Source organism: Oncorhynchus mykiss, chromosome 17 (assembly GCF_013265735.2).
Source record: "Oncorhynchus mykiss isolate Arlee chromosome 17, USDA_OmykA_1.1, whole genome shotgun sequence".
In the NCBI taxonomy this organism is placed as follows: domain Eukaryota; kingdom Metazoa; phylum Chordata; class Actinopteri; order Salmoniformes; family Salmonidae; genus Oncorhynchus; species Oncorhynchus mykiss.
Genome location: NC_048581.1, coordinates 47,954,243 through 47,969,127, shown reverse-complemented (window position 1 = coordinate 47,969,127; position 14,885 = coordinate 47,954,243). Strand labels below are relative to the sequence as shown.

General features: G+C 43.1%; 1 protein-coding gene across 1 annotated transcript in view; it reads right to left on the bottom strand.

Moving 5' to 3' along the window:
* The window catches only part of LOC110493995 (neuroendocrine convertase 1), a 32,199-nt gene that overhangs the window by 2,017 nt on the left and 15,297 nt on the right, over positions 1–14,885 (bottom strand). Inside the window, exons 6-13 of the mRNA XM_021568647.2 lie at positions 14,003–14,091; positions 12,291–12,463; positions 11,847–12,059; positions 11,603–11,703; positions 11,238–11,471; positions 8,981–9,138; positions 867–1,000; positions 525–686 (exon numbers count right to left, since the gene is read on the bottom strand). Coding sequence (XP_021424322.2) covers positions 525–686; positions 867–1,000; positions 8,981–9,138; positions 11,238–11,471; positions 11,603–11,703; positions 11,847–12,059; positions 12,291–12,463; positions 14,003–14,091 — 1,264 coding nt within the window. The remainder of the gene's footprint in view (positions 1–524; positions 687–866; positions 1,001–8,980; positions 9,139–11,237; positions 11,472–11,602; positions 11,704–11,846; positions 12,060–12,290; positions 12,464–14,002; positions 14,092–14,885) is intronic.

Below are 14,885 nucleotides of genomic sequence, written 5' to 3'. Positions count from 1 at the left end.
GAGAACACATTCTCATTTACAGCAACAACCTGGGAAATAGTTATAGGGGAAAGGAGGGGATGAATGAGCCAATTGTAAGCTGGGGATGATTAGGTGGCCATGATGGTACAGTTTGAAGACCAGATTGGAAATGTAGCCAGGACGCTGGGGTAAACACTCCTACTCTTACAAATAAGTGGCATGGGAACTTTAGTGACCACAGAGAGTCAGGACACCCGTTTAACATCCCATCCGAAAGATGGCAACCTACACAGGGTAATGTCCCCAATCACTGCCCTGGGGCATTGGGATATTTTTTGGGACCAGAGAAAATGGTGCCCCCTACTGGCCCTCCAACACCACTTCCAGCAGCACCTGGTCTCCCATCCAGGGACTGACCAGGACCAATCCTGCTTAGCTTCAGAAGCAAGCCAGCAGTGGGCTGCAGGGTGGTATGCTGCTGTATGTAGAAACAGGTATGCTTCTGGAGATAATGAATAGGAGGTTAAAAAGAAGTGAATTGCCACTTTAATTATCAAGCTCACCTCTATCATGTCATCCATGTGCTCCACTCCTCTACGGTCATTCTGGACAGCGTTGTAGGGGACGTACACTCTGGGTTTCTTCATGTGCTCAGGCTTTTCTGACGTGCCGTGGAGAATAAGCTTCCAGCTTAGGATCTGACCTTCGTTCTCCATTCGCCCCGACTGACAGAGGGAAATTGAAAAAGAGTGTAAAAATCACCCTGTTTAGACAACATGTTGATGCAATTACCAGCTACATTTTCTGTGGTTCGAAATTTGTTGGAAAATACTAGATTGGAAATATCCCTTAAAATATATGAAACTTGTGAAACAGCCAAAGTGTTCTCCAGCCCTGGGACTCACTGTGTCAGTGATCTTAAGGGTCCAGGTGCCAGTGGGGTCCTCTCCCCATGTGTGAACTGACATGAAGTCCCAGTTCCTAAAGCCGTTAGATGACGTGTCCCTCTCTCTCTCCGCCAGCAGGACTGTGCTGGTGCCTAATGGGAGAAAATAATGTACAATATAGAGTTGTTTAACTCCAGTTTTCAGATTTATCTATATACAGGGCATTCGGAAAGTATTCAGACCCCTTGAATTGAAGCAACAAAGCAACAATTACAGCCTCGAGTCTTCTTGGGTATGATGCTACAAGCTGTCACACCTATATTTTGGGGAGTTTATCCCATTATTCTCTCCAGATCCTCTCAACCTCTGTCAGGTTGGATGGGGAGCATCGCTATTTTCAGGTTTCTCCAGAGATGTTCGATTGGGTTCAACTCCAGGCTCTGGCTGGTCCACTCAAGGACATTCAGAGACTTGTCTCGAAGCCACTCCTGTGTTGTCTTAGCTGTTTGCTTAGGGTCGTTGTCAAATCATATCAAATTTTATTTGTCACATACTCATGGTTAGCAGATGTTAATGCGAGTGTAGCGAAATGCTTCTGTTTCTAGTTCTGACAATGCAGTAATAACCAACAAGTAATCTAACCTTACAATTTCACAACAACTACCTTATACACACAAGTGTAAAGGGATGAAGAATATGTACATAAAAATATATGAATGAGTGATGGTACAGAACGGCATAGGCAAGATGCAGTAGATGGTATAGAATACAGTATATACGTATGAGATGAGTAATACAGGGTATGTAAACATATAAAAGTGGCATTGTTTAAAATGGCTAGTAATACATGTATTACATAAAGATGGCAAGATGCAGTAGATGGTATAGAGTACAGTATATACATATGAGATGACTAATGTATGGTATGTAAACATTATATTAAGTGGCATTGTTTAAAGTGGCTACTGATACAATTTTTACATACATTTTCCTGGCTGGAGTTGAGTCAGGATGTTAGCAGCAGCCACTCAATGTTAGTAGAAGCTGTTTTTCAGTCTCTCGGTCCCTGCTTTGATGCAGGCAGTGGCTCGGGTGGTTGTTGTCCTTGATGATCTTTATGGCCTTCCTGTGACATCGGGTGGTGTAGGTGTCCAGGAGGGCAGGTAGTTTGCCCCCGGTGATGCGTTGTGCAGAACTCATGGCCCTCTGGAGAGCCTTACGGTTGTGGGCGGAGCAGTTGCCGTACCAGGCGGTGATACAGCCCGACAGGATGCTCTCGATTGTGCATCTGTAAAGGTTTGTGAGTGCTTTTGGTGACAAGCCAAATTTCTTCAGCCTCCTGAGGTTGAAGAGGCGCTGCTGCGCCTTCTTCACCACGCTGTCTGTGTGGACCAATTCAGTTTGTCCGTAATGTGTACACCGAGGAACTTAAAACTTACTACCCTCTCCACTACTGTCCCGTCGATGTGGATAGGGGGGTGCTCCCTCTGCTGTTTCCTGAAGTCCACGATCATCTCCTTTTGTTTTGTTGATGTTGAGTGTGAGGTTATTTCCCTGACACCACACTCCGAGGGCCCTCACCTCCTCCCTGTAGGCCGTCTCGTCGTTGTTGGTAATCAAGCCTACCACTGTAGTGTCGTCTGCAAACTTGATGATTGAGTTGGAGGCGTCCATGGCCATGCAGTCGTGGGTGAACAGGGAGTACAGGAGAGGGCTCATAATGCACCCTTGTGGGGCCCCAGTGTTGAGGATCAGCGGGGTGAAGATGTTGTTACCTACCACCTGGGGGCGGCCCATCAGGAAGTCCAGGACCCAGTTGCACAGGGCGGGGTTGAGACCCAGGGTCTCGAGCTTGATGACGAGTTTGGAGGGTACTATGGTGTTAAATACTGAGCTGTAGTCGATGAACAGCATTCTCACATAGGTATTCCTCTTGTCCAGATGGATTAGGGCAGTGTGCAGTGTGGTTACGATTGTGTCGTCTGTGGACCTGTTGGGGCAGTAAGCAAATTGGAGTGGGTCTAGGGTGTCAGGTAGGAGGTGATGTGGTCCTTGACTAGTCTCTCAAAGCACTTTATGATGACGGAAGTGAGTGCTACGGGGCGGTAGTCGTTTAGCTCAGTTACCTTAGCTTTCTTGGGAACAGGAACAATGGTGGCCCTCTTGAAGCATGTGGGAACAGCAGACTGGGATTGGGATAAGGATTGATTGAATATGTCCGTAAACACATCAGCCATCAGCCATGCTCTGAGGACGTGGCTGGGGATGCCGTCTGGGCCTGCAGCCTTGCCAGGGTTAACACGTTTAAATGTTTTACTCACATCGGCTGCAGTGAAGGAGAGTCCGCAGGTTTTGGTAGCGGGCCGTGTCAGTGGCACTGTATTGTTCTCAAAGCGAGCCAAGAAGTTGTTTAGTCTGTCTGGGAGCAAGACATCCTGGTCCGCGACGGGACTGGCTTTCTTTTTGTAATCCGTGATTGACTGTAGACCCTACCACATATCTCTTGTGTCTGAGCCGTTGAATTGAGACTCTACTTTGTCTCTATACTGACACTTAGTTTGTTTGATTGCCCTACGGTGGGAATAGCTACACTGTTTGCATTCGGTCATATTTCCGGTCACCTTGCTCTGGTTAAAAGCAGTGGTTTGCGCTTTCAGTTTCGTGCGAATGCTGCCATCAATCCACGGTGTCTGGTTTGGGTAGGTTTTAATAGTTGCTGTGGGTACGACATCACCGATGCACTTGCTAATAAACTCGCTCACTGAATCAGCTTATTCATCAATGTTGTTGTTTGACGCAATGCGGAACATATCCGAGTCCACGTGATCGAAGAAATCTTGAGCGTGGAATCAGATTGGTCGGGCCAGCGTTGAACAGACCTGAGCGCGGGAGCTTCCTGTTTTTGTCTCTATCTATAGGCTGGAAGCAACAAAATGGAGTCGTGGTCAGCTTTTCCGAAAGGAGGGCGCAGGAGGGCCTTATATGCGTCGCGGAAGTTAGAATAACAATGATCCATGGTTTTACCAGCCCTGGTAGCACAATCGATATGCTGATAGAATTTAGGGAGTCTTGTTTTCAGATTAGCCTTGTTAAAATCCCCAGCTACAATGAATGCAGCCTCAGGATATGTGGTGTGGCGAAATCTGCACGGAGCCTTCACCGTGCACTGCCACTTTAAGAGCGCATGAGCAGTAAGGAAGGAGGAAATAAAGAGAGCTCGTTCAGCTCTTTGGGGAGGAGCTCTTTGGTGGCGCGACAGTTTGATTGTGTGTGCTGCAGAAGTTTTGTTTGTTTTCAGCGTGTGTAGTTTATAGAGTATTTAACTCAACCATCGGTGTAATCGCTCTAGGTCATGGTTGTTTTCGTTTGGGACCACGCCCGTTATGGATCGCATGGATTAGTAGCAACATTGTTGCGAAGCTTTAACATACAAACCAACAAACCATCGGACAGTCAGACAGTACACCTGCACGCCTGAAGACCACAGCTAAGATCTCTCTTGTTCTCTTTCTCTTTTTCTCTTCCCTCTATCATTCCAGTGCTTTACCATGCAACAGACTCTCTATTTTTCCAATGCACTTCCCATTGAAGTTCATTAGAGCTGGACTATTATTGCCCTGCCAGAAGTATTTGGACATTTTAGTTAAAAGGGAGGTTGCTTGCAAGTTGTGTATTGTTATGTGAACTGTATTGTGGTATACTAATGACATGTGGCCGAGAAGACTGGACATTTTTAAGGCCTTTGTTGTGTTGATGAACACCCCCCCACATTCATACCCTCTGCACTCATCCACTAGAAAATAATACAGATTATTGCAAATCCTATGTTGATGACTGGGTTCGTTCTTGTATGAAGTTTCTGTTGAATTGCTCTGCCATTATTAGTATTAGTATTATTGTATGAGGTATTCTTGTTTGGGTTACCCCTGTGCTGTGATGTGGGTTTTATATGGTGTGTATTCTTTTTTCTCTCCACTGGCTATCTGGGAAACAGGCTATCCTCTAGGCAGTCTCTTCTGCTGATGTGTGTGGGTCTGGTAGTGGTACTCTCTATTCTACTCTTTTCCTTTCGGCATGGTTAATACCTGCCTGGCGCCCGAACAAAATCTTTCTTTACCCCTCTCTAATAAATACCGCTACAGTGGTTTCCAGTTTACATAGAGTCAAATAAAGTCAGTTCAGGGCCATCGACGTGTCTGCTTGGGGGGGAATATATGCGGCTGTGATTATAATCGAAGAGAATTCTCTTGGTAGATAATGCGGTCGACATTTGATTGTGAGGAATTCTAAGTCAGGTGAACAGAAGGACTTGAGTTCCTGTATGTTGTTATGATCACATCACGTCTCGTTAATCATAAGGTATACCCCCCCCCCCCCACTCCCCCCTCCCCGCCCCTGTTCTTACCAGAAAGATGCTTGTGTCTGTCGGGATGATAAGTGAAGAAACCAGCTGGCTGTACCGACTCTGATAGCGTGTCTTGAGTGAGCCATGTTTTCCCGTGAAGCAAAGAACGTTAGTCTCTTATGTCTCTCTGGAATGCAACCCTTGCTCGGATTTCATCAACCTTGTTGTCAAGAGACTGGACATTGGCGAGTAGTATGCTCGGGAGCGTTGTGCGATGTGCCCGTCTCCGGAGCCTGACCAGAAGACCGCTTCGTCTGCCCCTTTTACGGCATCGTTGTTTTGGTTCGCCGGCTGGGATCCGATCCATTGTCCTGGGTGGTGGGCAAAACACAGGATCCGCTTTGGGAAAGTCGTATTCCTGGTCGTAATGATGGTACGTTGGCTCTTATATCCAGTAGTTCCTCACGACTGTATGTAATAAAACCTAAGATTACCTTGTGTACCAATGTAAGAAATAACACGTAAAAAAAACAAAATACTGCATAGTTTCCTAGGAACGCGAAGCGAGGCGGCCATCTCTGTCGGTGCCGGAAGTTAATCCTGTTGTCCTGTTGCAAGGTGAACCTTCGAGCCAGTCTCATGTCCTGAGTGCTCTGGAGCAGGTTTTCCTCAAGGATCTCTCTGTACTTTGCTCCCTTCATCTTTCTCTCAATCCTGACTAGTCTCTCAATCCCTAACGCTGAAATACATCCACACAACATGATGCTGTTAGGAAGAGTCTTAGTGGTTCCAAACTTCTTCCATTTAAGAATGGATGCGGTCACTGTTTTCTTGGGGACCTTCAATGCTGTAGAATTGTTTTGGTACCCTTCCCAGATCTGTGCCTAGACATAATCCTGTCTCGGTGTCTCGGACCAATTTCTTCGAACTCATGGCTTGGTTTTTGGTCTGACATGCATCGTCAAGTGTGGAACCTTATATAGACAGGTGTGTGCCTTTCAAAATCATGTCCAATCAAATGAATTTACCACAGGTGGTAAATCAAGTTGTAGAAACATCTCAAGGATGTTCAATGGAAACAGGATGCACCTAAGCTCAATTTTGAGTCTCATAGCAAAGGGTATGAATAGTTATGAAAATAAGGTATTTCTGTTTTTTTATTTTTAATACATTTGCAAAAATTTCTACACACCTGTTTTCACTTTGTCATTAAGGGGTATTGTGTTTCAGATTAATAAGGATTTGGGAGACTCTGTGGCTTGTAGGCCTCTCCATGTCTCACACCTACGTGAAATTTGGTGGAGGATCGGTGATGATCTGGGGGTGCTCAGCAAGGCTGGTATCAGGCAGATTTGTCTTTTTGAAGTGCACCAGTCCCTCCTGCATCAAAGCAACCCCACAACATGATGCTGCCACCCCAGTTCTTCACAGTTGGGATGGTGTTCTTTGGCTTGCAAGCCTCCCCCTTTTTCCTCCAAACATAACGATGGTCACTATGGACAAACAGTTAAATTTTTATTTCATCAGACTAGAGGACATTTCTGCAAAAAGTAAGATCTTTGTCCCCATGTGCAGTTGCAAACCGTAGTCTGCCTTTTTTATGGCTTCTTCCTTGCTGAGTGGTATAGGACTTGTTTTACTGTGGATATAGATACTTTTGTACCTGTTTCCTCCAGCATTTTCACAAGGTCCTTTGCTGTTGTTCTGGGATTGATTTGCACTTTTTGCACCAAAGTACGTTCACCTCTAGGAGACAGAACGTGTCTCCTTTCTGAGCAGTAGGACAGCTGTGTGGTCCCATGGTGTTTATACTTGCGTACTATTGTTTGTACAGATGAACGTGGTACCTTCAGGTGTTTGGAAATTGATCCCAAGGCTGAACCAGGCTCGTGGAGGTCTACACATTTTTTTCTGAGGTCTTGGCTGATTTCTTTTGATTTTCCCATGATGTCAAGCAAAGAGGCACTGAGTTTGAAGGTAGGCCTTGAAATACATCCACAGGTACACCTCCAATTGACTCAAATGATGTCAATTAGCCAATCAGAAGCTTCTAAAGCCATGACATAATTTTATGGAATTTTCCAAGCTGTTTAAAGGCACAGTCAACTTAGTGTATGGTAACTTCTGACCCACTGGAATTGTGATACAGTGAATTTTAAGTGAAATAATCTGTCTGTAAACAATTGTTGGAAAAATTACTTGTGTCATGCACAAAGTAGATGTCGTAACCGACTTGCCAAAACTATCGTTTGTTAACAAGAAATTTGTGGAGTGGTTGAAAAACGAGTTTTAATGACTCCAACCTAAGTGTATGTAAACTTCCAACTTCAACTGTACATATAAATAGTAAACCAGAGAAACTGATTATTTTGGAGTGGTCTCTTATTTTTTTCCAGAGCTTTATATATATATACACACACAGTACCAGTAAAAAGTTTGGACAACCCAGGGTTTTTTCCAGGGGTTTTCTTTATTTTTACTATTTTCTACATTTTAGAATAATAGTGAAAACATCAAAACAATTAAATAACACATATGGAATCATGTAGTAACCAAAAAAGTGGTAAACAAATCAAAAAAATGTTTTATATTTGAGATTCTTCAAAGTAGCCACCCTTTGCCTTGATGACAGCTTTGCACACTCTTAGCATTTTCTCAACCAACTTCATGAGGTCGTCACCCGGAATGTATTTCAATTAACAGGTGTGCCTTGTTAAAAGTTAATTTGTGGAATTTATTTCCTTCTTAATTAATGTTTGAGCAAATCAGTTGTGTTTTGACAACGTATACAGAAGATAGCCCTATTTGGTAAAAGACCTAGTCCATATTATGGCAAGGACAGCTCAAATAAGCAAAGAGAAATTACAGTCCATCATTACTTTAAGACTTTGAAAGTTTCTCCAAGTGCCGTCGCAAAAAACCTCAAGCGCTATGATGAAACTGGCTCATGAGGACCGCCACTGGAAAGGAAGACCCAGAGTTACCTCTGTAGCAGAGGATAAGTTCATTACAGTTATCAGCCTCAGAAATTGCAGCCCAAATAAATGCTTCACAGAGTTCAAGTAAAAGACACACCACAACATCTACTGTTCAGATAAGACTGCGTGAATCAGGCCTTCGTGGTCGAATTGCTGCAAAGAGACTTGGGCCAAGAAACACGATCAATGGACATTAGACCAGTGGAAATCTGTCCTTTGGTCTGATGAGTCTAAATTTGAGATATTTTGGTTCCAATTCATGTGTCTTTGTGAGACGCAGATTAGGTGATCTCCGCACCGTGAAGCACGGAGGAGGAGGTGTGGGTGTGCTTTGCTGGTGACACTGTCTGTGATTTATTTAGAATTCAAGGCACACTTAACCAGCATGGCTACCACAGAATTCTGCAGCGATATGCTGTAATCAGCCAACAAGTGCTCAGCATATGTGGGAACTCCTTCACTTGGACAAGACTAACTGACAAGACTGTATAACCTGAATAATTCCAGGTGAAGCTGTTTGAGAGAATGCCAAGAGTGTGCAAAGCTGTCATCAAGGCAAAGGGTGGCTACTGTGAAGAAACTCAAATATAAAATATATTTTGATTTGAATAACACTTTTTTGGTTACTACATGGTTGCAAATGTGTTATTTCATAGTTTTGATATCTTCATTATTTTTCTACAATGTAGAAAAAAGTAAAAAAATAAAGAAAAACCCTTGAATGAACAGGTGTGTCCAAACTTTTGACTGGTACTGTATACATCTAGATTTTGTGTGTGCATGCGTGCATGTGCGTGTGTCTAACGAACCTGATGGGGAAGTGAGTTTGATGTGTAGGTCTCCTCGCCTGGTGTACTCGATGCTGGCCTCCACTTGCACATGCTCCAGTGAGAGGACAGCGTTGTTCTGGCCGGCACAGGCCTTGGTGGGGATCTCAATGGTGATCTCCCCTGCTGCTTTCAATGCCCTGGCAGAAAGACACAGCACAGAGAAATCAGTACTGTGGTTGCAACACAGCACAACATACCAAACCTTTAGCTTAACATATAATGGTCATTATTCATATATTAACGAATACAGTCAAACACAACAATCTGGCATACAGGACTGGAGGAAGCGGGCTGCAGTCCAGTGAGCAATGACACAAGTGGAGTCTTAAATCCTCCTGAGATGCTGAGATGGCATGATCATGATGGCCTAGGTAAAGGGGAAACTGGGTGTCAATGCCACTGAGTCGCTTAACCCAAGCTGCCTGGCATAGGGCAGCCTAGTGGTTAGAGCATTGGACTTGTAACCGGAAGGTTGCAAGTTCAAACCCCTGAGCTGACAAGGTACAAATCTGTCGTTCTGCCCCTGAACAGGCAGTTAACCCACTGTTCCTAGGCCGTCATTGAAAATAAGAATTTGTTCTTAACTGACTTGCCTGGTTATATAAAGGAAAAATAAAATAGGGACATAATCAATAATTGAGTTATTAGCTAGAGATGATAGCAAACTTAAATGATGCATTTGGTATTTTAGAATTGACAGTTATAATGTCCCTCATACTGACAGTAGTCTACGGGCCAGGGAATTCTTTAAACAGCCATTACTAACTTTTTATTCACTAACCACAAATCAATGGGCCAGATTGGGAAACCGTTTCATGTCATTTTTGTAGATTATATAGTACTTTCAAAAAACATATTTTAACATGTTAAATCATCATGATGATGCAAAGCGCATCATCGTGATGATGTGGCAAGTTACATTTCGTTTTTTGAAAGTCCTATATATTGATAACTTGATTGCTGACATGCAAAACATTTCGGGACTGTATCAACAGTGGGCCAATGAAACAAATACCAAAAGATAGTTACAGATTATTCATTTAAAGGCCCAGTGCATTAAAAAACATGATTTTCCTATGCTTTATATATATTTCCACACTGAGGTTGGAATAATACTGTGAAATTGTGACATCACTAGGCGGTAAATTAGTTATTAGACCAATAAGAAAGAGAGTTCCAAACCTCCTTGACAATAACAGCTAGTTTGCAGTTTCCCCCTCCCCACTGTCTTAGCAAAATTCTTGCTTGCTAAATATCTTTGCTAAGAAGCAAGTTTTGTTTATTTTTGAACTTTTTAATTGAAAACAATCACAGTAAGGTACTTAATTGTTACCCAGAAAGGATTTGATATTGATATAAAAAGGGCTGCATTGGACCTTTAAGTGATGTAAAGGTGACCAAATCATTGAGGTGATTTCAGTTGATTTGGCGTTTAAATGTTTAACATTGTGCAGATGTCCTCATCTCTCCCATAGATTTGTTGGGGTTAGCGGAGGCTAGTAGTGGCTGTATAAGAAAATCCTAACCATGAAATACAATCTCTCCTGGCCTGTAAACTAATGCCAGGGTAAGGAACCGTATAACCGTAAGCTCTAAAATACCAAACCTATCCTTTAAGATGAAGGTAATTTAGATGATGTAGCCTAGCCTTGGTGGCTAACCTATTGTAGTTAGTGCACTAAACATCTGCTCAGATAAAAAAATCCCTTCCTCCGGGAACAGATTTAGTCTGGAGATAAATGTTGACATAGCAATATTACCAGCTAGCCTTAGCTTATCCTAAAGCCTAAAAACCTAAAGTGATTTAACAAATGAAAGATTTCTCCAAAGATTTTTTGAGCCCTCCGTTACAGAAATCAAAGCCGGAATCCCAGCTTTCCTACCAATACGGACCATGTGCACATACGCACATACACATAAACATGAAATACACAAAAACACACTTGAGCAAACACAAACCTCTAGCTTTCATTTTACTGTTGATATATTGTTCCATATCGGAAACTAGTCAAAAGTAGAGATAGTGTCTTATCAAAGAGCTCTTGATCTGCGTCAATAGAAGAGCCAAAACACAGGGACATCTTAGGACACGGGACTCTGTCCATAAAGGAATTACTGGTACACTTTAAGTTTGCTTGCCCACCAGAATTAGTCTGAAGTGAACAATACAACATGTATGTTATGTCAGGAGGATTAGATGTTTCTGATCTACTAGACTAGTGCAGTGTATTTGTACCTGGGCTGGAAGGAGTCGTCCCTGACGATGCACTGCTTCTTCTCGGGGACGTGTTTCCAGGTGGCCGGGTCGGCCAGGTCCACCAGGGCCTTAGCGTTGAGCAGGCCAAATCCAAAACGACTGTTGACCATCAGGCCTGCCCCGTTCCTCTTCCAGCCGGGATTGTTGGCCAGCGGGTCGAACTCAGAAGTCCACACCACCAAGTGCTGCAGATCCCTCCATGTTAGCTCAGGGCTGGGGGAGGGGTTAGTGGGGATGGACAAATAAGAAATCAGATAGGAAGTCCTGCACACATGTTTCATTATGACGGAGAGTCCTAAACACATATTCCATTGACATTGTTTAAGTCAAGATTGTTGCCTCACTTCTGTTCCAGCGACAGGGCAAATATCCCAGCAGCCAGTGGGGCGGAGGCGGAGGTTCCCGTGTGCGTCTCGGTGCATTCGTTATGCAAATCAGCACTGGTCTGCAGGGACACAGAAGTAAACAAAGAAACCACAGGTACAGCAAAGAAAAGTCAAGTTAAAAACGCAATGTACCATAACAAAATGTAGCACAATACCAATCTCCACTATCCAGTGGTGTGGTGTGGAGTTCACTTTAACTCACTATTCTCTGGTCGGTGTAGTCTCCGCTGCTGTAAGCGGTGGCCAGGGTGGAGGAGCACTTCTCAGCGTACCAGGGAGACAGGCCCTGCTGGGAGGCACTGCTGATGGAGATGGTGTAGATGCTGTCCGTGTAGCCGTCACAGTCGCAGTTGTCCCCCTGACGGCCCCCGTTCCCCGATGCCCACACAAAGATGGAGCCCTTCCCGCCGCGGCCCTGAGGGGAAGGAGACAGGTGAGGAGTTAGTGTTAAGTTTGTTTTTAGTAGCCTTTAGCCTAGGTCCCTTTTCTATCTTCCCTTTTTATCCAATTTCAATGTATTTAGATAGGCCATTTGTTTGGATTTCAGTTTGTTTTGACTGCTTTGTAGGTAAATAATAATTTGAGTAAATTTGACAATGAATATGTTTTTTGGGGGGGTAAAAAAGAGAGGACTGTGGTGTGTTACCTTCTGGATGCCGTACTCAAAGGCTTTTGACGCCAGGCGACCGGGGCCCTCCACCGTCTTGCCATCGTCGTTGGGTCCCCAGCTGGCACTGTAGATGTCCACATGGTCTGGGTTGAAGCCAATAGAACTGGCCTCGATGGCGTCCGTCACGATACCGTCCAACATGCGGATCCCTGCAGGGTCAACATGATGAAAATCCTCAGCAACTAGTTGTTTTTAACTGCAGTTGAAGTGTTTTAAGTCATACTTCGAAAGTAGAGTGGTCTTGTGCCCCCAAATAGATTTTCTCATTTTAATATTATATATGAGCTGCCTCCTCTGTGGCTATGTTTTAGCCCCCTGAGGAACAGATGCCCAATTGTTGCTCAGTCATTTGGTTAAGTGGTATTGCGTAATCATCCGCTCAAAAAAGTAGGCCACCACCAGGACATCTTCCAGCTGTTGTCTAGGTCCCACAAACCAGCAGGCACAGGGCCGGACTACAGCATTTGGAGCCCTGGAGCACCAACCTCTGAGGGGCCCCACCACCCCCCCATTTTTTATATATACAGAAAGAAAAATGTGTAGTTTCACAATGCTTTTCTGCACATTTTTCATGAGGTTAAGAGAAAATGTCGCAGTTTTAAAACACATTTCCTGCAATTCTACACTTTTTGCCATGGGGCAGAGATAAAATGTAGCAGTTTGAAAGCATATTTCATGCAATTCTACACATATGCTATTTGGGTGCCCCTCGACCTCCGGGACACGTTTGATAATCCGGCACACACACACACACAAATCGCTCAGATATTGACTGAATTATAGTACATAAAAGATTGTTCTGTAATAAATAAATTAAGGCATTTTGGTGGGAGTTCAGGTATTCAATTTATTGTAAAATGTCCCACAAAAATATTATTATGCAGTCATACATATTTTCTTTCTTAGTATATCAGGTAATACTTTGGGATAAAATAAAGAAAATGATATCTGCCTCATTTGCATATATACACTGGGTGTATTTGCATACATTAATCACTTAATGTAAAGGGCTGCAAGTTGCCTGCAACCACCAAAAACGGGCTCTGTCTAGGCCTACCTGTGTTCACCTGTGCTGTCTAGACTTCCTCATTAATGATTAATTCACTACTGTCATTGTCATGTTCTCTTGCATAAGAGAAGGATAGCCACACGATTTAAAATCAAAACGCTTGGCTCTAGATAACACCTATCTGTACATACTGTACTATACCTTTTTTGTAAGATTAGAGATAATGTCACTATAATCTGAGTGTTATTTTTCAAAAGTTGCTTTCATTTCAGCACATCTCATTTATAATCATTTCAACTACATTAAATCATGGATTTTTATATCAATTGTACAAAAAATCTACACACACCAAAATAAAGTTATCTTTCTTCTCTTTGTTGTGATGTAAGTGTTGAGACATTAACATTCTTATAGGTGCAACGGAAAGCCAATGTTTTTCCATTGAGCCCATTTCAGCCATTATTGGAGTGTTTGACACGTCATTACAACGGTAGTTACATTAACATGAAAAAACGAGTGGCACAAGCAAGAGTGGGAAGGAGTCTCCAGAGTCAAATTCAAGCAATTAATCTAGGCATATTTAAGTGAATAGGGGATTTTGCAGCCCTCAAACACAGAAATAGAAAAAGAAAGATCATCAGGTGGGTGGGGCATGCACGTTGCTAGCTACATCGCTTACCTCCAACCTTGGAGTTGTACGCCACCCCAACTCCACATTTATTGTTATCTGCCTGCATGGCGATCTCACCGGCACACCTGGTTCCATGCCTGAGTACATACAGAAACAGAACACACACTTACAACTAACTATACATAACTGCTTTTTTCTTTACAAACTGGCCCACTAACTGACAAAATTCTAATTTCTAATATTCTGAGTTCTAATTTCATATACATGTAGCAGTGAATTCAGAATAAACAAGTCTGATCTGGAACCTTTACAAACTGGTTTATAGTATATCTCAGTATTGTTAACAGTAAACGTAAAAATCTCAAAAACAGATTGAATCCATTATAAAACCTCTTGAAAGAGTGCCAGTGTCCCTCAATTAGTTGCATGTGGTTATGTAAGATTCTTCTTATAATTATGTGCTTGCCATAGAAAATATTGATATTGAGGGAGAATCTTGTCAACCAAAAATGGAAGGCCCTTTGGTTTCATGTAATTCGGGCATGCCTATAGGAGACAATAAACAGCCTACTGCTGGAGTCTAAATTATACAGTGTGTGATCAGAGTACATTGACAACAAAAGAGTGCACTAACAGGGGTGGGAAGGGGGGCTTGTGTGTGTTTGTGTGTTTGTGTAACCCTCACAGCTGGCTTAGAGTGAGTCATCATTTACAGGTATTGTCTGTGAGACAAAGGCCCAGAAAGAAAGAAAGAGGGAGAGAGAGATGAGAGAGATGAGAAAGAGAGATTCCAAAGATGTGGCATTTTGTCAGAGGTCAAATGGACTGCTTTGAGTTGCTATGGTTGGCTATACAGTGCCTTGCAAAAGTATCCATCCCCTTTGGCATTTTTCCTATTTTGTTGCATTACAACCTGTAATTTAAATTGATT